Consider the following 21,143-nt stretch of genomic DNA (forward strand, 5'->3'; position numbering starts at 1 on the left):
CCCTCGAAACCCCCTCTTGTACCCTAAACCCCTCATACCTGGTCCCACCCCAGAGCCCGCAACCCCAGCCAAAGCCCTCACCCCATCCCCTTGTGCCCCAACAGCCTGCCCCATCCCTGATCCCCCTCCTGCCCTCTGAACCCTTCGGTCCCAGCCTGGAGCCCCCTCCAGTACTCCAAACCCCTCATCCCCAGCCTCGCCCCAGAGCCCTCACCCCACCCCCCTGCACTCCAACCTGGAGCCCCATCCTGCACCCTGAACTCCTCATTTCTGGTCCCACCCCAGAACCGGCACCCCCAGCTGGAGCCCTCACCCCTTCCCGCACCCCTATCCCCAATTTTATGAGCATTCATGGCCCGCCATACAATTTCCATACCCCAATGTGGCCCTGAGGCCAAAAAGTTTGCCCACCCCTGGCCTATATTCTTTGTTTCTAGATGTATACATTTATATTTAGCTGTATTAAAACACATATTGTTTGCTTGCAGCCAGTTTACCAAGTGATCCAAATCGCTCTGTATCAGTGACCTGTCCTCTTCAGTATTTACTACTCCCCTGATCATTTTGTCATCTGCAACTTTATCAGCAAGGATTTTAAGTTTTCTTTTTGGGTCATTGATAAAAATGATAAATAGCGCAGGACCCTGCAGGGCGCCACGTGAAACACCAGCTCAGAGATGATTCCTCATTTACAATTACATTTTTAGACCTGTCAATTAGCCAGCTTTTAATCCATATAATAGGTGCCATGTTGATTTTACATCATTCGAGTATCTTAATAAAAATGTTGTGCAATGCCAAATCAAATACCTTCCGGAAGTCTAAGCATATCACATCAATACTGTTACTGTTATCAACCAAACTTATAATCTCATTTAAATAATGGATGCAAGTGCAACAGTGCTTGAGTTAGGAAAATGTCATCTATAATTATTAGAAATTCTAAGAATGTTTTAGTGTTGGCAGCATGAGAGCTCCATTATATGCCACTCAGATTGAAGTACTCCATGATAATGCAGCTGTTTCCCTACACATTCTAGATAGGTACTTCAGCAGTGGGTCATCCTATTCTCCAGTGTGATTTGGTGGTCTACAGCAGACACTAAATAGCCCCCCTTCTTGTGCTTTATATACCGGTAGGGCATTGTGAGTAAACTGTCCCTGCCGATGTCTGTATGGTGGCTGTTCCATTCGAATGCCTTCTTGTCATCGAAATATTAGGCAATAAAATGATAGCTAGTTGAAAATCAGTCCCAGTCATATAAACTGTCCTCTGTGTTAAATGTCATGTATTATACTGGGATTCATTTACACGGATGCCTCGTAGTATGGAAACCCTTCCCACAGAGTAGGAGAGAGAGCCCAGAACCAGCATCTTGTGAGTAGATTAGCCCTGCAGATGGAAGATTTCCATATAGAATTGGGCTAAGCACGTTTCAGTTATAAAGTACGTGGCATTCCCCTCTAGTGTCTTGTAAACAGCGTCCAAATCTGCTGCATGCTAATATCTTTCAAATGTAATAGATCTCATATGCAGTAAGGTTATGGCATCAGATCCTCAGCTGGCATTAATCAGCGTAATTCCATTAAAGCCCAGCGAAGATATGCTGATTTATGCCCCGTGAATGTGGCCCATGGGTCTACCACATATGGTATCAAACAGAGAACTACCAAAGGTAACAGACTATGTTTCCATTTGGGCTAATTTTTGAGATAGTGCGGAACAGGCATGTGGGTCACACTTCATATTGAATGTACATAAAGAGTTTGTAAAGGATTGATAAATGATTAGTAGATATTTTAATAAGTGGCCAGTCAGTTGTTATAGAGTTCAGCAGGTTGCTTATTGACATTTATAACACATTACTTATGTCTGTGATATGCTGCTTATTACATCTGTTATTTATTAACCATTTGGTTAATCCCATCAAGGGTGAAAGATACTTTTCCCTCCCATCTGTAAAATGGGGATAATGATATTGAGCTCCATTGTAAAGCATTTTGAAATCTAAAGATGAAAAAGTACTATATAAGAGCCAGGAATAATAATAATAATTATTAATAATAGACAATTTATAAATGTACCTTCACTAGAAGGTATGGCTGCAGCGTGTGTGTGTTTGGATTGGTGTGATGCATCTGTCATTTTAGGGGCACAGACTATACCTGGACCCTGGCTTCGGGGAGATTGATCTTTGCTGCCAGTTGGTTGCGGATGTGAATGTCGGGATAGTGAGTGACCTGGAAAATCTTCTCTAGCTCTTGGAGCTGCTCTGCTGTGAATGTCGTCCGGATTCTCCGCTTCCCTTTCCTCTCATCTGTACAAGCAGTGAAAGATCAGTCACGCTGTATTATAAGGGTACATTTATAAATAGTTTATAAAGGGTTAATAAATTATGACTATAGATGTTTTAAAATGGTTAATCAGCTGTTACAGAGTCCAACGGGTTGTTTATAACCATCTCTACACTACTTTCTAATAATGTGCTTATAACCATCTATATCACATAACGCTCAAGTCTATAACATGCTTGTAGTATATATTGATGTAAAATGACTGAATGATTCATTCATGCAGCATCCTTTTCACCTGTCCTTGTGCCCATCATAAAACCCAATCACAATCTCTCTGTTACCCAGATGGTCTTCCAACCCTAAATTTACCAGTCAGACTCACCTTGCTGTAATTATCTATGGCTTTCTGCTCTGAAAATAGAATACTCCCATTAAGGGAGTCTGAGCATACAAGTTCCCCTACTTGTTTAATTTTAAACAAACATTCAAAGTTCTCCCTTGACTTAAATTAATTTCTCTGTTGACCAGTTTTCAAAGTAGCAGCTGTGTTAGTCTGTATCTGCAAAAAGAACAGGAGTACTTGTGGCACCTTAGAGACTAACAAACTGCTCAAAAAATTTGTTAGTCTCTAAGGGGCCACAAGTACTCCTGTTCTTTCTGTTGTCCAGGAGATCTTGAGTCAGGCTGAAGAAAAGTGGCACAATGCACAAATGCAGTAGCTGTTTGCCTTTGGTGAACTGTGTTTAAATCTTATTTTAAGGTCATGAGTGAAGTTTTTTTGCTGGTCTCAGCTTAGTTCCTCTGCCTACTACACAAAACCACTGCACACAATGAGGCTGCTGTGACCACTGTGTCTACTGCTTAGCATGTTTCTTTGTTAATTTGTGCTCCCTCGGTTTGTCTGATGTATCTTCCTGTTGCCACTTGTTTTTAAACTTAGATTAAGCTATTTTGGGCAGGGACCATCTATTATGTTTTTGTACAGTACCTAACCCAATGGGGCTCTGGCCTCTAGGTGCTATTGCAATACTTATGATAAATAATAATAATAACCACCAGTTGGAATATTTGTCTTACAAGCTCAATTGTACGCATGTTTGTATGTTTTTAGAAGTTACAGGTCACGTAGATGGCCACTTGGCTTGATTCTGACTTTATACTAGTTTTACACCAGTGTAACTCCATTGAGTTCAATGGGATCACTCCTTATTTACACCAGTAAGAGCAGAATTCTGTACAGAGTCTACGTATGATCTCCTTTTGGCGGTGCAAGCAGGCCCCTTCAGCTTGGATCACTTGTTCCTGCTCTCTCTACACCAGGGGTCGGCAACCTTTCAGAAGTGGTGTGCCGAGTCTTCATTTATTTACTCTAATTTAAGGTTTCACATGCCAGTAATACATTTAAACATTTTTAGAAGGTCTCTTTCTATAAGTCTATAATATATAACTAAACTATTGGTGTATATAAAGTAAATAAGGTTTTTAAAATGTTTAAAGAAGCTTCATTTAAAATTAAATTAAAATGCAGAGCCCCCCGGACTGGTGGCCAGGACCCGGGCAGTGTGAGTGCCACTGAAAATCAGCTCGCATGCCAAAGGCGTCACGTGTGCCATAGGTTGCCTACCCTGCTCTATACCATTCTTTCATCATTATATACCACTAACTAGAAGTCTTGCAACTAATAATGAGCAGGGTGTTCGCTGCATTTTTAAAGCTACCTTGCAGAAAGCCATGTAGTGAACAGTTCTGCAGAACACACCCTTATCTGGTTCTAGACATTGTAATGGTCAGTCAGACTCATGGTCAAATGCCAAATTACATGGTCAGATACTCTGTTATGGTGTGACAACTATGTGCCAAACTGCCAGCACAAAGTGGTCTTAAAGCCTGCATAACAGCCGCAGGAAGTGTTTGTTTGCAGCGTAAGTTAGAGTAACCCTCAGGCTTACTCTAACGTGACACAAGGAGGCAAGCCCTGCACAGAGCAGTGGCAGCAGGAGCAGGGGTCTGCAGCAGTCAGTTTTGAGCCAGCTGATTTGCAGTATGTGCAGTTGGACTTGTGGTTCAGAAATGGAGAATTCTCCACCTAAATAGGATGCTGTTGATGGATCCGCTTGAGAAGATACACCCCTAGTATTTGCAAAAAGAACAGGAGTATTTGTGGCACCTTAGAGACTAACAAATATTGCGATTCATGTTTTCTTTCTGAACTTGAAAAATTGAAGCATGATAAGAACATACCATTTCTAATCTCATGAGTGACTATGATGATCTTGCTATTCTGACCTGAGGTGACTGCAGTGAGAGCACTGGTATAATGCATGTTGCTGGAGAAAACAACCTATCTGAATAGTAGCTTTTGATCTTCCATGGTCTGGTGACAACTGCCAATTTAATTATAAGCAAACCCTTCCTAATGGGAAAAGTTATCTGGAGAGGGCTACTGCATTCTCTCAAAAACAGTTACCTTTTCTGCTTTGGTTGAAGATTTGACTGTTAAAATAAAACTTACCTCTTTGGGGCTAAAACATTTGGAAAGATGTGACACAGCTTCCTAACGAACATAATTGCTCTCTGGGCTACAGAATAAAATTTGCACAGAAATGGTCTGAACTGGAATCCTGTCTACTGCCTTGTCACCATGCTGACATAGAAAACCAATGAGTAATCAGTTCTGAGACCATACCCTGGCAGAAAGGCTAATGGGATATAAGGGGATTTTTGAAAGGCTAATAGGATATAAGGGGATTTTTGAAAGGCTAATGGGATATAGTTCTCGGAGACTGGTAAGTGAATTATTCCACTTGAAACATGGCAGCTTTTTTGGCACATCTCAGGTACTTTAAAAATGGATCCAGTTATGCAAGAATATATGTGAGAAGCATCAGTTGTCATGAGCTCTGCATCTCATTCAGAATGAACTAATACAGCTCCCGTCTCAAAGAATTAAATCCAAACTATTGGACTTTTCACTAGCATATCAAGCCACCATTCATTAGACTGCATCCCTGACACTAGCCCCAAGGAGCAAATGTCATTTACACCGAGTCTTCTTGACATTATTAGAGCAGTGATCTGAAATGGGAAACACTTTTGTGCACATATGTTGCAGGTAGCAGTAGTCAAGATCTCCCAGAAGCCCTGATTATAGCGTTGAATCAGCTTGGAGTCTCTATGGAAAATAGTTGCCAAAAGGGATATAACAGCAATAGTTCCATCACGAAGAGGGAAAAAATATGGGCGTTTGGTGCTGAGAATAGGAATCTCTAGGCACTTTATGTTCCATGTGGATGTCCCAGTTTGAACTTAGTTCTTGGATTCTCATTGGAGGATTTTCACAACACAACTCCATAAGTGTGGCCGGCCATCAAACCCTCATGTGAAATACAGCAGAAAAGCAAGGTCTACGGTATTCGCAATATTCTGCCAAGCCAGTGATGCTTTCTCACTCTGTAATGAATCCACATGCTATACTGATATTGTCATTTAACATTTACATTGTGATAACACCTAAACAACAGCCAGGTCAGAGCCCCACAATGCTAGGCACCATTAAAACATATAGTAAATGATAGTCCTTGCTTAAACAGCTTATGCATAGACATCACGGTCATCACTTATACCCCATAATGTGGAACCAGGGCTAGAACCTTCAGTCCCCAAACCACAAGCCTCTACTACTTGAGCGAAAAAAAGAATGGCCATATTAGCTGACCATAGTAGCAATAGGCCTTCTATTATGTTTCCGCTCTGTAAACTGCCCCTTAAAGGATAATATGTTCACACACACTTGGGTCAGTAACATTATGACAAGAAACTGGAACTGGTGAAGCATGGAGCCTCTAGTCCTGGATGTCAGCTTAAAAAACTTCCAGGTGCTGAGTACTGTGGCTGTCTAGCATGGCATTTGGTGCAGAGTTAAGTGGATAGGCGTTCATCTGCTGATCCGGACACAGGAATCAGGCAGCTACATGAACTTCTCAAAAACATCCAGGGAAACAATGCCAAGCCTACAGAGGAGGATCAGCTATAGAGGTCAGTACTGTTCCAGAATCTATAAGATTGGTTGGAACTTAAGGTTTCATTCACAGGAAAAGGAAAATGTGGGAATGGGAATGATCTGGAGAACGTTGGGCCATATCCAGAGCTGGTGGAAATCGGTTTTTCCAAATTAGTGGAGCTATGTCAGTTTAGACTAGCTGAGGATCTGTCCCACTGCCTGGGATGTTTCAGTATTCTCAAACAATGCCAACATTTGAGCAAATGAAAGTGCTCCCCCGCAGTGTCCATTTCAATGGTCTCGGTCACATCAGCAGATGGTGAAGTGTCCAGGAGCAGCATGTCCTTCAGAAACAGAAGGCTCGCTTGAGCTTGTGGTGTCATATTTATTCCTCTGAAATAAATGATGTTGGGCTTTGTGATGAGCTGAAAAAAATATTTCCAGCATTATTCTAACAGCCCTAATCCTCCATTCTGGTATCCCTCTTGAAAGGGCTTGGCAAACTGTTTCCCAATGTGTGTATTGTGCAGGGGAACATACACACAGTGCCTGGGAGTGTCACTTGGGCTGAGAGCAGTTTCTCAAAGCTGAAACTCATCAAATTAAATAAAATAAAATAACCTGAGGTCAACTATGGATCACGTAGAGAATGAGTGGACAGGCTTTGATTTCAACTGGAAATGAAATTGCTGGCGAAATAGAATGCCGTGAACTAATCAAGGACTTTGCCACTAGGAGAGCTAGAAGACTGCATTTTTAATTAAGTCTAATCAGTCATTTTATTTATGTTTTCAAACAAGATCTATTTTAAAAAAAATCTGGGACTGTACATTAGCATTCTCCCCCGCAAGATGAAACTTTCTCTGACTGTAGTTTCGATAGTTTTTTTTTTTTTTTTTGCCTTGGGACCTTAGCTTAGAGAGCCCATGGCAAACAACAGAATTCAAAATTAGTCTAATAAAGAATGTGGGACGAAGATATAAGACAGAACATTTTGGAAGTGTAACATTGGCTTTACAAATTTGTTTCCAAAGTCTCTGGGGAAATAAGAATACATATGAGTTTTCTTGAGCTATTTCTATATGTAAAAGCTTGCAGTGGCATCTGCAGCCCTGTGCATGTTATGCAGGGTGTTTTCCACTGGCAGGGCCAGAGTGGGGCACAGGAAACCTAATGGGCCTGCAGCCCAATTCATGGAGGTGGCCCAAACGGAGTTCTGACTGGTGTGGTTCAGGTACTGGTGCAGGAGCCAGACCAATGGCAGTGGTGAGGAGCAGCAGCACTGGCCACCCCACTACCCACTCAGGTTTGGCCCCATTGCCCTCCATCATGATGCGGGGCGGTGGGATCAAAATTGACCAGTGTGGTGCCCCCCCCATGTGCCAGGTCGCAAAGCCACTCACTCAAATTTGCCCCCAACACCCCCAGTCATGGTGGAGGGCCACAGAGCCAAACCTGAGTGGGCAGTCAGGGGGCCAGTGCTGCTTCCTGCTTCTGCTACCATGTTGCTGGCTCCTGCACCAGGCTCCCACAAGGGCCTGCCTGGCCTTTTCCTGCTTCCAGCAGCCTGTGTCCTCTCTGCTCCACCTGCAGAACTCACTCAGCCACAGCATCAAGACCTGCTACAAATATGGGGAGCTGTGATGAGTGCCCACACAGGGGAGCCGGCCGGGAGAGGGGTGGCGGGGAGACCTGAAGGGGGCAGACCTGAGGGGGGTTTGCTAGGGTTTTGCCTAGTGTAAGATAAGAAGGCATATGGGTAAACTCCATGCTAAGTTAAAGTGAGCATGATTCATACCATGTGAAAAATGTCTGGGGGTGCCCCTGGAAGCCAGTGATATTCAAGTTGGCAGTGTGTCCTGTGAAAGGCGTTCAGTCACAGATTCATCGTCTGCTGAAACCAACCCCACAAAACGCAGGCAGCTAGCTATGTCAGCATTCGGAGATGCTGCAGAGACATAGCTGTCTTTAAATGAACATATGGTTAACATTGAAAGGGCCAGGTCATGAACTAGGGTAAATCAATGTAGTTGAATTAAAATAAATGAGAACACACCAGCACCCACCTTATGTAGTTTCAACTAGACCACATTTCCTTAGCTGAGGATCTGATCGTTTATTTATAATTGGATTTGGGATAAAATCAGAACATCAGAGGAACTTTGTGGAAATTTAGATCCCGATTCCCACTTCATCTCTGCTGATATAGAATCACTGAAATGCAGGGCTAGAAGGGACCTCGAGAGGTCAACAAGTCCATCCCCCTGTGCTGAGGCAGTACCAAGTTAACCTAGACCATCCCTGACAAGCATTTGTCCTACCTGTTGTTAAAAACTTCCAAGGCTGGAGACTCCGCAATCTCCCTTGGAAGCCTACTTCAGAGTTTAACTATGCTTTCAGTTAGAAAGCCTTTACTAATAGCTAACCTAAATCTCCCTTGCTGCTGATTAACCAGATTATTTCTTGACCTATCTTCAGAGGACACAGAGAACAATTGATCATTGTCCTCTTTATAACAGCCCTTAACATATTTGAACAGGCCTCCATTTTGTAGTTTACATTTGTTTTTTTCCTTCCTAACTGTAGTACTTTGTCTTGATTGAATTTCATCTTGTTGATTTCAGAGCAATTCTCTAATTTGTCAAGGGTCCTTTTGAATTTTAATCCTGCCCTCCAAAGTGCTTGTGTAACACCAACGACAGGAGACCTCTAGAGCTTAGTGCACGAGCCTCTACAGCATGAGCTAAAAGCCAACTGGCTCTTAGCTAAGCCTGTAGAGCAATCTCATTTAATTCTCTCTAAGTGGTCTCAGTGCCACTAGATGGGACAGAACACCACACCCAGAAGGTGTGTGGGTTACACTTGCAATCCCTCTCAGCTTGGTGTGATCTGCAAGCTTTATAAATGTACTACTCTCCACTCCATTATCCAAGTCATTAATGAAAATATTGAATGATACTGGACCCACGACAGACCCTTGTGAGACCCTACCAGATACACATATCTCTCGTTTTACAGCAAACCATTCATAACTGCTCTTTGAGTATGGTCTTTCAACAAGTTGTGCACCCACCTTATGTAGTTTCATCTAGACCACATTTCCTTAGTTTGCCTGTGAAAACATCGTATGGGACTGTGACAAAAGCCTTACTAAAATCAAGATATTTCACATCTAAAGCTTCGCCCCAAACCACTAGGCCAAGGGAAAGTGGAAAGAGGCCACCCAAAAATTCCTTCCCTAGGACACCAGTACCTTTAGGATAGTCCTGCTCACAACTCAAAGGGCCTGAGTCTCAGTTACACTAAGGCCCCTTTACTTCATTCTACTTTTAAATCTCATTTATGCTGTGAGAGCCATGGAAGGGTTTCCAGGCACTCTGTAAGATCTCCTATGTAGCTGCTCTATGCTGAGGGGAGAGAGTTCCCCTGTCAGAATAATTAAACCACCCCCAACGAGCGGCGGTAGTTATGTCGACGGGAGAGCGTTTCCTGCTGACATTGCGCTGTCCACACCAGTAGACACAGCCGACATATAAATGATCCCTTTATACTGCCTACTGTAAAGAGGCCTTAGGGTACAAAAGGATCAGGGCCCAGTACTCGCCCTGCTTTGTGACAGTATGTTTGGAAATAGTTATAAAAGAAGGGGTGGGTTTAGTTATAGTTATTTTGAACCAATTTTTCTCTGTGTTCCTGAGCTGGCTGGATGTCTGGTGTCTTAGAAAAGAGATTTCATACTGGGCATCACTGTCGTTGTTTTTTAAATCCTTTAAAAAAGACTTCCTCTCTCTTTTTAATCTGTTTTGATTACAGGACTTCCAGGCTGGTACTTCAGGTCACTTTCAATGATGTTTTTCATGGTGACACTTGGTTAGTGTCAGCCAACACCAGGGTGGAAGTGATCACTCTTCTTTAAAAGAGTCAGTTATTATGTTGTGCTTCACTGACGGCGTTAAAACCGAATTTGTCTGTCTGGGTATGGAGAGATGTCTGTGGGGGCTCACCTCTGACTTAAAGAGACTGCTTACTGATTTCAAAGAGCTTGTGCTGCGGTTTTTAGGTAGACATACGGCAGCATGGCTAATCTTTATTATTAAAGTGGTTCCTTACCCCTTATTAAAAGGGACCGGCTAAAGCAGGGAGACTGATTCTAATTGGGTATGTACAAATTGCTCTTGGTAGAGCCTTCTGCTAGTGAAGCGTAGCATTTAGCATCCTGCTGCTATCTGTTGAGGCATTGCAGAAATGGAGCAGCAGTATACAGGGGCTTTTAAAGGTTTGATTTCCCTTCCCTCCATCCAAATCACTCTGGATAAAGTTGCCTTCACCCTGGCACTGAACACAATGCTTAATTACCAGATAATGTGGCTGAAAAACTGATAGGTGGGGCCCCTAAGCTGTGTGAGCAGGGAAGCTAAAAATACAAGGTCAGACACATCTTTAGGCAAGCAGAATAATGAGCATTTTTCCCCCCTAATGAGAGACCATTAAATGTGGACCATGTTTTGGAACAGGTCTTGCTGAGCTGCCACTGCAGCAAAAAGCAATGGCGGGGGGCGGTGGCGGTGGGGACTTTTGAAGACTAAAGTGATCAAATCAATTACCATCAAGAATTTTAATGATAATTGATAGCCTGTTTGCTTTGGGCAAAATCGCGGCAGCTTTGTTTCGGAGAAGTCACAGAAACTTGAGGAACGGTTAGAGAACTTTTTTTACCGGAGTTTGTTGACGGCTGGGTTCTGTTTATTTAGACAGAGGAGCGATTTCAAGTGCTGTCCACCAAACACCTGCCATAAAGATATATATGTGTGTGTATGTATATAAATGCACGCAGGGGCATGCGATAATGTGCTAGACGGAAAAACCACTCACTTCACATCTCCGCTTCCTTCCTTCAAAATCAGCAAAACAGCACTAAATAATAATAACTGACTCTCATACAGAGCTTCTCCTCTGTAGATCTCTAAGAGCTTTACAAAGGCAATTAGTATCATGAGCCCTGTTTTGGGATTTGGTATCTGTCCCTGATATGGGATTTGGAGGGACAGAGATGTGAAGAGACTTGCCCGAGGTCACCTGGCAAAACTGCTGATCACATGGGTCCTAAGAAATTAGAGTTGGCCAAATTATTCATTGCAAACAATTTACTTGGGGCTAGGTTGTGACTTGGGACTATGCACCTATGCAAGGGAGTAGGAACTCCTCTTACCCCACAACACAGCAACCCAGACCTCAGGTTCTGAGATGAGTAGGGCTATGTGCCTTTTTAGTTCTTCCCTGGAACAGGTGGGTAGAACAGTGGATGGAGGGTTGGCTTCACCTCCTTATTGGCTAACCACCGTAGGAGTGCCACAGTGTGCTGCTGGTATAGGCCAGCTGTAAGTAACTACCACCAGGGGGAAAAGAGGAGTCAGGGGAGGAGTTGTAACTCAGAGGGGACTCTGACTCACAGTGCCTCCCGGGGCTACTCTTGGGAGTAGCAAATCACACAGCACTCTTTTGCTCAGCGCTGTGCCTAACATCAGAATCTAGCCTGTGATGACTTTAGCCCTCATCTCTGCTCTCTTGGCTTGGCTGCAAAGAGGTTGTGGTGCCACTAATTCCTACAGACACGCTGGAGCACTGGATTGTTTGTGAAATTCTTGGAGCGAGTATTCAGTCCACAGTTGGACGTCATTACCTGAGCTTTGTGACTGGTTGCCTCCGTCACATGGTATTGTTTCTGTGCCCCAATTGGATGACCAGAATGGTTGTAAACTGCTTCCAGCCAGAGAGAATTTGGGTTTGTTATATCAATAATTTCCTTTCTTGCTTCAATAAATATCAGCTACTGGCTTGAACTTTGCTTTCTGTGAACATCTGTGTAAGTCAAATGTTAGTTCTGAGGATGCTCACAAACAATGGCTAATAAAGTGACAGGCCAATAACAACAGGCCAAATCAAATAATGGTTTCCAGTTTGGCGAACAGGTTTTGACACTGTTCAGCCAGCTCTGTAGGAAACACACTGTTCACACAGGGATGAGAGCTATTATTGGGGGTCTCAGACAGATCTTTCACTACCTTGTTCTTGCTAGTTGTTATTACTTGCACTTGGGAACCTTTACACATCGGGCACACTTGCTTACATTGCTGTCTCAGTCAGGGTCCCTGCTTCCTCCTCTGAACTTTGATTCTGTCATTAACTTGTTATGTAGCCTCTGTTCTTGCCTGATTATAGGCTAAAACTCTTGTGAAAAACAACCGAGAAAAGGCATGCCCTCAATTTCAAAGTGGACGTATTAAAAGCCCAAATCTTGGTGTTGTGATTGAAAGTTCTCAAACCCGGTTTGCAAAAACCAATAAAAAACACAGAAGATAAATTTATCAAAAACACCCTTAACCTACAAATGGTCACATCACACAGGTCCTATTATCAGGAGCCTATTGCCCTGTAGCCTCTGGAAAATGTGCTCTATAAATGTACCATGCTAGGAAAATGGGGATTGGCGGAGGGAAGTACTGAATCCTTGCTTAATGGTCTCAATTTTTAAAAACCGTGTTAAAAAAACCCCAAAACAACATTTACGATATTGAGAAGCTCTGTCTACATGGTTGCACGCTTCAGTGCCCACTGGCATCACTGAGAGTCGCTCATGCATGTGCTGAGAAGTGAGAGGGGAGAATTTAGCCTTAATGCCTTCCATTAAATAGGCAGGAGGAGTAGTTAAAAGCAGCATTACCCTTGTAAGAGTGAGAAGAAAAAACACTAGCTTCCAACAGCTCCCAGCTGTAAACCCAGCAACACATGGAAATATGAATATCACATTCCTACCTGTATATGTGAGTGCTACACATTAACAGCACATATAACGCAGGAATTATTATATCGGTCTGCAGCGAACTAGTGAGCTAAACAGTGGCAACAAAATGTACGTATAAACATTTACTCTTTTCTTCCCTGTTTGCCCTGTTCCTTAGGAATTACTCCCTTTTGTTCAGCGGGGTGGGGTATTGGTTTTGCGCTGGTCCCAGATCCTTTGGCTCTGGTAAGCAGTGTAGTATATGTTGGCTGGACAATATTTATTTGGGATTGGAATGGTTTGCAATATTTTATTGACGGATGCTTTGTTGTGGTTGGACAAGCACTTTACACATTTATTAAATATATGAATGTCTTAATAAAGTTCCTGTTTTAGAGTGAAAAACTATGATGTCACAGGTGTTTCTGAAATTGGACTGTGTGATTCAGGAAGGGCAGAAAGTACAGATGATGAGGTTTGGAAATTTGAATAATATGCTCAAGCTGTAAGGTAAAGAAATTGTCTGTGTCTGACATCAGTGCGGACACTGAGATTTCTTAGAACGTAAGCTCTTTGGAGCTGGGCCCATCTTTTTGTTCTGTGTTTGTACAGCACCGTGCACACACAGTGAGGTCCTGCTCCATGACTGGGGTTAGTAGGTGCTATGGTAATATGCTACGATAAACAGATTTTTATAAGTGATAGAAATCCATTCAAGTGTGTGTGTGTGACTCTACGCAAGAACTCAGAATACTTTTCAGTTTAAATAAGAAAGTCAGAATTATCATCATTCACCAGTAACTCAAAAATGGCTCCCTTTTCCAACCAACATATATGGACCACGCAGAGATGATGCAAAACATGGCAGGATCAGTTATTCAAAGAGAGATGTAAGGATCACGCCTAGCGAAGGCCCCACTTACATATTCCATGCTTGATCTTTGAACTATGCATTCATGCCTTTTGTCCGCTTACCAGCCCTGTGGCAACCCACACAAAACCTCAGGATGTGGCTTGTACTCCCCATGACAGAGCCTCTTCACAAAGTTTAGTGAAAAAATAAAATAAAATAAAACATGTCTGTACAAATGAAAAATCACTGCTGACCTGTTCAGTGGGGATCTGTTAGCATTTTTAGCCCGACTTCTCTGCGGTTAGGCTACTGTGAGCAGATCAGACTGGTGCTCAAGTCCCTCTGGTGGCTACCAGTCAGCTTCCACTGCTGGTTTAAGGCTGTGATCCTAATCTTCGAAGCAAAGCATGGACCAAACACCAGCTTCATCAAAGATTAAATTATAATTGATGAACCACCATGAAATCTGCACTCCTCTGGGACAATGCAGATCACAAAGCCCAGGACAAGGTGGTTGAGAGCTGCGGACAAAGTGCTCTCCCTTGAGGGGATCCAGCAATAGAATAGTACAGGAGACCAGCAACTCCAGAATCTGATGGTCTTTAGGAACTGCTGCAAAACCCCTCTCTTTGAAAAGGCCTTTCCACCATAAGAATGACACTCATAACACTGACACTCCCAATGTCCCCCTCAGCCCCACAACTTTGCAGCCCCTCTCCGCACTGTGGAGGCACTAGGACCCAGGTGGTGTCTCCTTCCCACCCCCATGTGGGCGTGGGAGAAAGCTATAAAGGAGCCAGCCAAAGACTCGGGTTGGTTAAGGCCAGAAGCAGCCAAAGCAAGGACCCTGGTTTGTTCCTTGGCCATTCTGAAAACTCTCTACAGGTCTGAGTGGACTTTCTCTGCCCTGTGCTGATTGGCTGTTTGCTCCAACCCTTCTCTTCCCCCACAGCCTCTACGCCTCAGTTTCAGTCCACACGTGCCCCTTTTACACTCTTCTCCCCCGCCCTGTCTTCCTCAGCAGCCTTCCCTTCAGTTTTCTTTCCCTTTAGCTGATCCCCTCCAAAGTAAAGCCAAAAAATAAAAACATTGGGCTAATCTGACATTTGCCACCACCACATTGCTCACTCTGCCTGTGTGTTCTAGCCCTTCCCACACCCTGCCTTGTCTATTGAGATTGGAAGCTCTTTGGAGCAGGGACTGTCTACTAGTCCATGTTTGTGAAGGGCCTAGCACAGTGGGGCCCCATTCTTGGTTGGTCCTTGGGCACTGCCGTAATATACATGATTAATAATAAGAACCCAATACAGCATGACCCAAAATAAACAAACAAACAACATCTTAAAAAACAAACAAAAAAACCCTACCCCAAGTAGAGTTATCATCCTAAAAAGGGAGAAGTGCCAGAGACTCCATGAAGCCCTCTGAGCACTGTGCCGTTGTTATCAATTTTACATGGGAGGTGCTCAGATCCTATGGTGATGGGCGGCAGTATGAAACCTTAAGGTAGACAGACAGACAGAAACCTTGTTCCCCTTTTGTACTGTAACATAGGAGACTGGGGCCAGGTACTGCTGCTCTCACACTGTTGGGCTAGTTTTCCTGGGAGAGGTTTAAATGTTTCTTGGAACGAACAAACGGACCAACTAACTAATATCCTCCGTGTTTTCCCCCAAACATTAAAATGACGGATTTCAGCTCACACACATGAGGAAGTAGAAGAGAAAGCTCCACAGTAACATGAACTCCATCACTTTGCCCATTTGGGGCCAAATTTTTCTCCTGTCCTGGAGAGGGGGGAGCTTTGGGTGATGTTGAGCCACTGAAGCAACCCCTACCCCATCCCCCATCCATAGTCAGTGCAAGAGGCATGACTGGAGGAAAGGAATGTGACCAGGTTGTCCCTGTGCCCCAGCCATCTCCAGTCCTGTGGGGGCAATGAGTAGCCAGCACAACTTAGAGAGACCTTCAGACTGCTCTACCCTGTGCCAGAAATCTTGCCCAGCAGAGAACAGCACCAGAATCAAGGATGCAATGGCGGCTTAAAGTCATCTTTACTCTGCTGGACATCTGCACTAAGTGCTCTTTAGTGGCAGCTAAGGATTGGGCCTACAGTACATATTTAACAGACTAACAAATAATTACAACTGTTTGTCCACTGCCTTGCAGTTTTGCGTGGATGTAAATGGCCACACAAGGCACAAGACACCGGAGAACCAAGCCCAGTATGTGTAAGGAATTCAGCAATTGCCATACTGGGTGAGACCCAAGGTCTATTCAGCCCCTATCCTGCCTTTGGCAGTGGCTGAGCAGTGGCTAAGTTTGCATGGGAAACTTAACTTAATCATTTCCTGACTTTAGTGTGGTTAAATATATAACCGTAACACTGCATTATTGAAGGGCCAAATCTCAAGGGTCTTACACAGCCAAAGCATTGATTTAAATCAACGGGGGTCAGCCTGAATTAAAACAGAGGCAGGAGCTCAGGATTTGAATTTATTCAGTGGAGCTGTGTCAATTTACAGCAGAACGCTTGTCTCACTTGTATTTAAGTTTTGCATTAGAACCACTGCACTCCTGGCCTGTTTTGATAACCATTTATAGTTGCACATACCCCAATACCAGTTATTAATCATTTCACAAAGAGCCACTGCTATCAGCATTCACACACAGCACACGCAGCTCTAAAGCAGGGCCTTTCCCTATCTTGTCACTTTATGGAGCAGATTCCACTAGCTCAGCTACTAATGCAAACTGGTCAGAGAAAGCACTGTGGAATTTTTCACATAGAAAGCAACGCGACGAAGTCAATCACATTATAACTGGCATCCAGCTGAGTGGTTAGCAAAATTAAGAGAGCTGTCAGTGTAGTAATTCTAACCAGGGCCGGCTCTGGCTTTTTTGCCGCCCTAGGCCAAAAAAGCCACCCGCCGCCCCCGCCTCCTCCCGCAGCGTGGCAGGGGAGGGCACCAAGCCCGGCCACGGGCTGCAACCCCCGACCGGCCAGAGCGCCGGGGGGAAGGCGGAGAGCCTGGCTGGGACTCTCCGCTCTCCCCGACTGGCCCGAGTGCCAGGGGAGGGCGGCGAGCCCAGTTGCGGCCCCGCTCTCGGGCCGGAGCACCCCCCGCGCCGCCCCCCTCCAGGCGCCACTCCAAGCACATGCTTGGTGGGCTAGTGCCTGGAGCCAGCCCTGATTCTAACATATCTGGTCCCAACCTCCAGGATATGAAATCAATGGATAGGAAATCACTTTTCTCCAGAGTGGGGAGAACTGGGCTCTCATAAAGGAATATTCTATCTGTTTTGCTCACTCCAGCAGTCTTGTCACTGTAAATAAACTGTAATAAGGTTATAATTCTGTTTATTATAAATGACACCGTTTTTCTAACCCCTTATTGGCAGTGGCCATCTTGCTAGACAGTTTTATCACTTGTAGTGCTGTGGTGTGACGGGTTCGTAGCAAAACAAGTGCTCACTCCAGACTCAGGATGCGTTCAGGGTTCGGTTGCAGACATCAGCCTCTAGTCCGTGAATGTGATACTGATCATACAACCCCATTGTCTTCTTTCTCCCTCAACGCCACCACAGCTTACCTTTAGAAGTAGTTTGATCTCTCTCTGTCTCTGACACACACAGCTGCTTTCTGGGGCCTGGTGACATCCTTCCCAGATTATCACGGAGTTCTGGGAAATAGGGTCTTTGGGGTGGGGTCCCAGTTAAGGATTAGTGTTTCCCAATTCAAAGGCTCTTCAGGGGGCAGGAAATGCATGCCCACTCCCACAGGGCAGCAGGACCAGAGGACCCCCCCACCCCCGCATTCCTGCTACCAGTGCTGTTGCAATGAGTTGAGATGCAGAGATGATTCAGAATCCTTGGCATTGTAGCTAGGGAACCCCTGGGGATTCCCTAGCTACTACACACTGGGGATTATTGGGTGTACCAGCTACTGCACTGTGAGGTAATCCCTAGTGGCTGCCTAGCTACTGCATCAAAAGCCTGCTCCAAAGCCCGCTTAAGTCAATGGCAGTGGAATGGAAGTGCAATGGACACTGGATCCAACTCTAAGGACGGTGGGTATACACTTAGTGGCCCTTGCCTGTCTGCCTTTCCTAGAGACACTGTTACTGCATAGGGGAGCAACCACCTCTAAAGACGGAGCTTCTAGGCCATAGTTGAGGGCAGGAGAAGATGGGGGAAGGCCACCAGCCCCTCTTCCCTAAAAGACTATACAGCTAAGTGAAGGAAGAGTTCCTGGGACCTTTGGATATGAGTGTACAGTTATGGGGTGGGATTTTCTACAAAATCCAACCCCCCAAGTGAACCTGCTGAGGCTGATGCAGTGCCATCCCCTGTGAAATGGATCCTGTCGAGCCTAATCTGTGTGCACCAGACATTCCAGTGGCCTCCATTAGCATCCTTTCGCTGCCTACGGTGGGTTTCTACAGGAGAATCAGTAGCTGCAGGAACCACTAGTCCCAGCAAGTGGCAGACCAGTAGACCCACTGCTCTGTTCCAAAACCCAGTTACAGCTGGGATCAGAAGGCATTAGTTTAAAATCTCCATCAGGAATTCCTACAAGGGAATTCCACACCAACTGTCATCTAAAGTGTCTGGCTAGCCCTAATCGTTTCTGACACCGGCAGCAATCAGTTCCCTGCTTTAATAGTGGTTTAACGGCAGCAGAAGAACGCTAATCTTGTGTGACTAAACTAGCGATGGTGCTGAACTGGAACGCTGGACCAGAACCCCCCATTAGCTTTGGGGAAATTTGACTCCAGCTCAGCATCTAGACGTTGCAGTTTAGCTTTCCCTCTAACTTATAGAAATGTTTATTTTTAACCACTCATAGTGAGCTCTTCCTGTGGGCATTAAATCAGTGCTAGTGAGATGGAAACTGGCTCACAGCTTCCACCACTGGGCTCTCCCTACACTGCCCCATTACAGCAAAATGGCCTTCTCTGGCAGGGGGTTCATTACAAACTGTGGGCCTGATTCTGCTGTGCGCCACAGTCCATGGCAAAGCTCCCATTTAACGGAATGACAGCAGGAGCCAGCCCTTTCCTTCAACGGCAGGTCACAGTTTATTCTGTGAGAAGGATTTACCTTATAAACATTAGAATATGGGCTGAGAAAAACGAGTGGAATTTTCTTTCAGTGATGCCAGCCCCACAATCCCGCATCCTACAACTTCCCTGGCTTCACTTGTTCACACACAGGAACTAAAAAAATGCACAGTCCCCTGCACTGGCATTTTAAAAACGCTGCGCTGACTTTTTAGGACTATGCACATACCGCCCCATAACTTCTCATTGCTGCAGCCTAGAACCAGCCCTTCCTTCTCTATTATATGTGGACCTCATCTTTCTGGTCGCACACTACCTAGTGTGCTAAGAGGAAATTGCAACTTGTTTACTAAGAAGGTCAACGTTTCCCATACAGCTATCTCCTACCCTAAAAATATGTGTAATGCACAAAGTCCCCCTGCTATTGCAGAGACACAGATTGCTCCTTGCTGCTGTCCATGGCCACTGAGGTCACTCCTTTAGCTCGAGTGGCAGAGCTCTGCTCTTGGGAACAAAAGGTTCTAGGTTCTGACCCACCCAGGAGCTGATGTTATGGAAAAGCTGTTGTGATGGCTAGTAATGGCTGACATTTAATGGTGACCCCTATATGTAAGGCACCATAACCATTGTGATTTCAAGTACCCTTCCAAGAGGTAGGATCTGAGTGTACTCACCATGGAGTGGATGGTCTGCTGGGAAATCACACAGCTGAGCTTCCTCTTCCTCATGTTTTCTCTTGCCTCCTAGGTGCTCATGTACCTCATCCTCACTGAGAAAGGCAGTTGGGCTTGCATCCAGGGCAGTGGGTCTTCTGCAGTGAACTGGCCACATTGCGCTGGCATTGGCCACAAGTGCAGAGGGTGAGGCTGAGCGAAGCATCTTTGCTGAAGGTAAGGCATTGTCTGATTTCCACATGCTGCTGGAATCTGTGAAGGGGATGTGTGGTGTTTAGATGCTGCATGTGATTATTAGAACTGGGAGCACTGGCTGTTGGGAGTCTGAAAGGACAGGAAACAGGAAGGAGGGGGGAGGAGTTTAGGAGGCTGGGAGAGTTACAGAGTGTGCAGCTACAGCTTGGAAAAGAGACTTCCACTGTAAATAAAGTTCTGTTGAAGTTGTTAATACTTTGCTTGGTGGATACAACATTTTGGCGACAAGGATGGATCTTCTGCCTCTGAACTCACCTGCACCCTTTCTGCAAAGCTCAGGTGAGCCTCCAATTGCTTTTACTGCCTGGATCCGTATGTTTGAGACTTATCAGCTTGCAATCAGCGCTACAGAGATTTCTGAAGTAAGAGCGTGCTCTGCTAATCCACTGCCTTGGAGCAGAAGGGCAGCCTATATTTTACACTTTTCCCCTTGCAAATGATAAATATGAGACTGCACTCACTGCATTAAAGAACTTTTTTGTGCCCAAAGTGAATGTAGTAGCTAATCGCTACAGATTTCTCCAGCGTGAGCAGAAACCAGGGGAGACTATAATGCAGTATATGGCTTCCCTGAGGAGTCTGATTGTAACTTGTGACTTTGGGAATATGGCAGATGAAATGATTAGAGACCAGCTCATTGAGAAAACAACCATGCTTTGTGTAAGAGAACGCTTACGTCTAGAACCACAACTTACACTAGAAAAAGCAATAACCATTGCTATTCAGATTGAGTCAGCTACAGCTGAAGCCAAAATAATGAGCCAGGGTACATACAGGAGGCCCAGTCCAGGTTGTGACTCCTTTGCAGAAAAGTTCACTATCGCTGCAGACAAACAATTGCAAAAGGAAAACTAATGAAAAGCCACTGAATCAGCAAATGCAAAATACAGTAAAAGCATGCTTTCGCTGTGGATCCCCACAACATCTTGCAAGCTACACAGGATGTCCAGCAAAAGTAGCTCAGTGCAAAAAGATTGGGCATTTTGCTGAAGTTTGTCGCAGTTGCCAGTTCAATCAACAGGTGCATGCAGTTACAATACCAGATGTTACTGTGCTGAGTGTAGACAAAATCACTACTGCAAATATTCCAGAACAGATAAAGTGCACTGTAAATGTTTCTGCCATACCCTCAGGCAAATCACACTCTGTTCAGCTAATGTTGGACACTGGCTCAGCAGTATCTATACTACCTGATTCCATCTATTTGCATTACTTTAAAGAT

General features: G+C 44.6%; 1 protein-coding gene across 1 annotated transcript in view; it reads right to left on the reverse strand.

Annotated features, from left to right (window-relative positions):
* Nucleotides 1-21,143, reverse strand: part of ISX (intestine specific homeobox) — a 38,459-nt gene that overhangs the window by 5,083 nt on the left and 12,233 nt on the right. Inside the window, exons 2-3 of the mRNA XM_034757958.1 lie at nucleotides 19,667-19,918; nucleotides 2,167-2,318 (exon numbers count right to left, since the gene is read on the reverse strand). Coding sequence (XP_034613849.1) covers nucleotides 2,167-2,318; nucleotides 19,667-19,918 — 404 coding nt within the window. The remainder of the gene's footprint in view (nucleotides 1-2,166; nucleotides 2,319-19,666; nucleotides 19,919-21,143) is intronic.

This window comes from Trachemys scripta, chromosome 1, assembly GCF_013100865.1.
Source record: "Trachemys scripta elegans isolate TJP31775 chromosome 1, CAS_Tse_1.0, whole genome shotgun sequence".
Classification (NCBI taxonomy): domain Eukaryota; kingdom Metazoa; phylum Chordata; order Testudines; family Emydidae; genus Trachemys; species Trachemys scripta.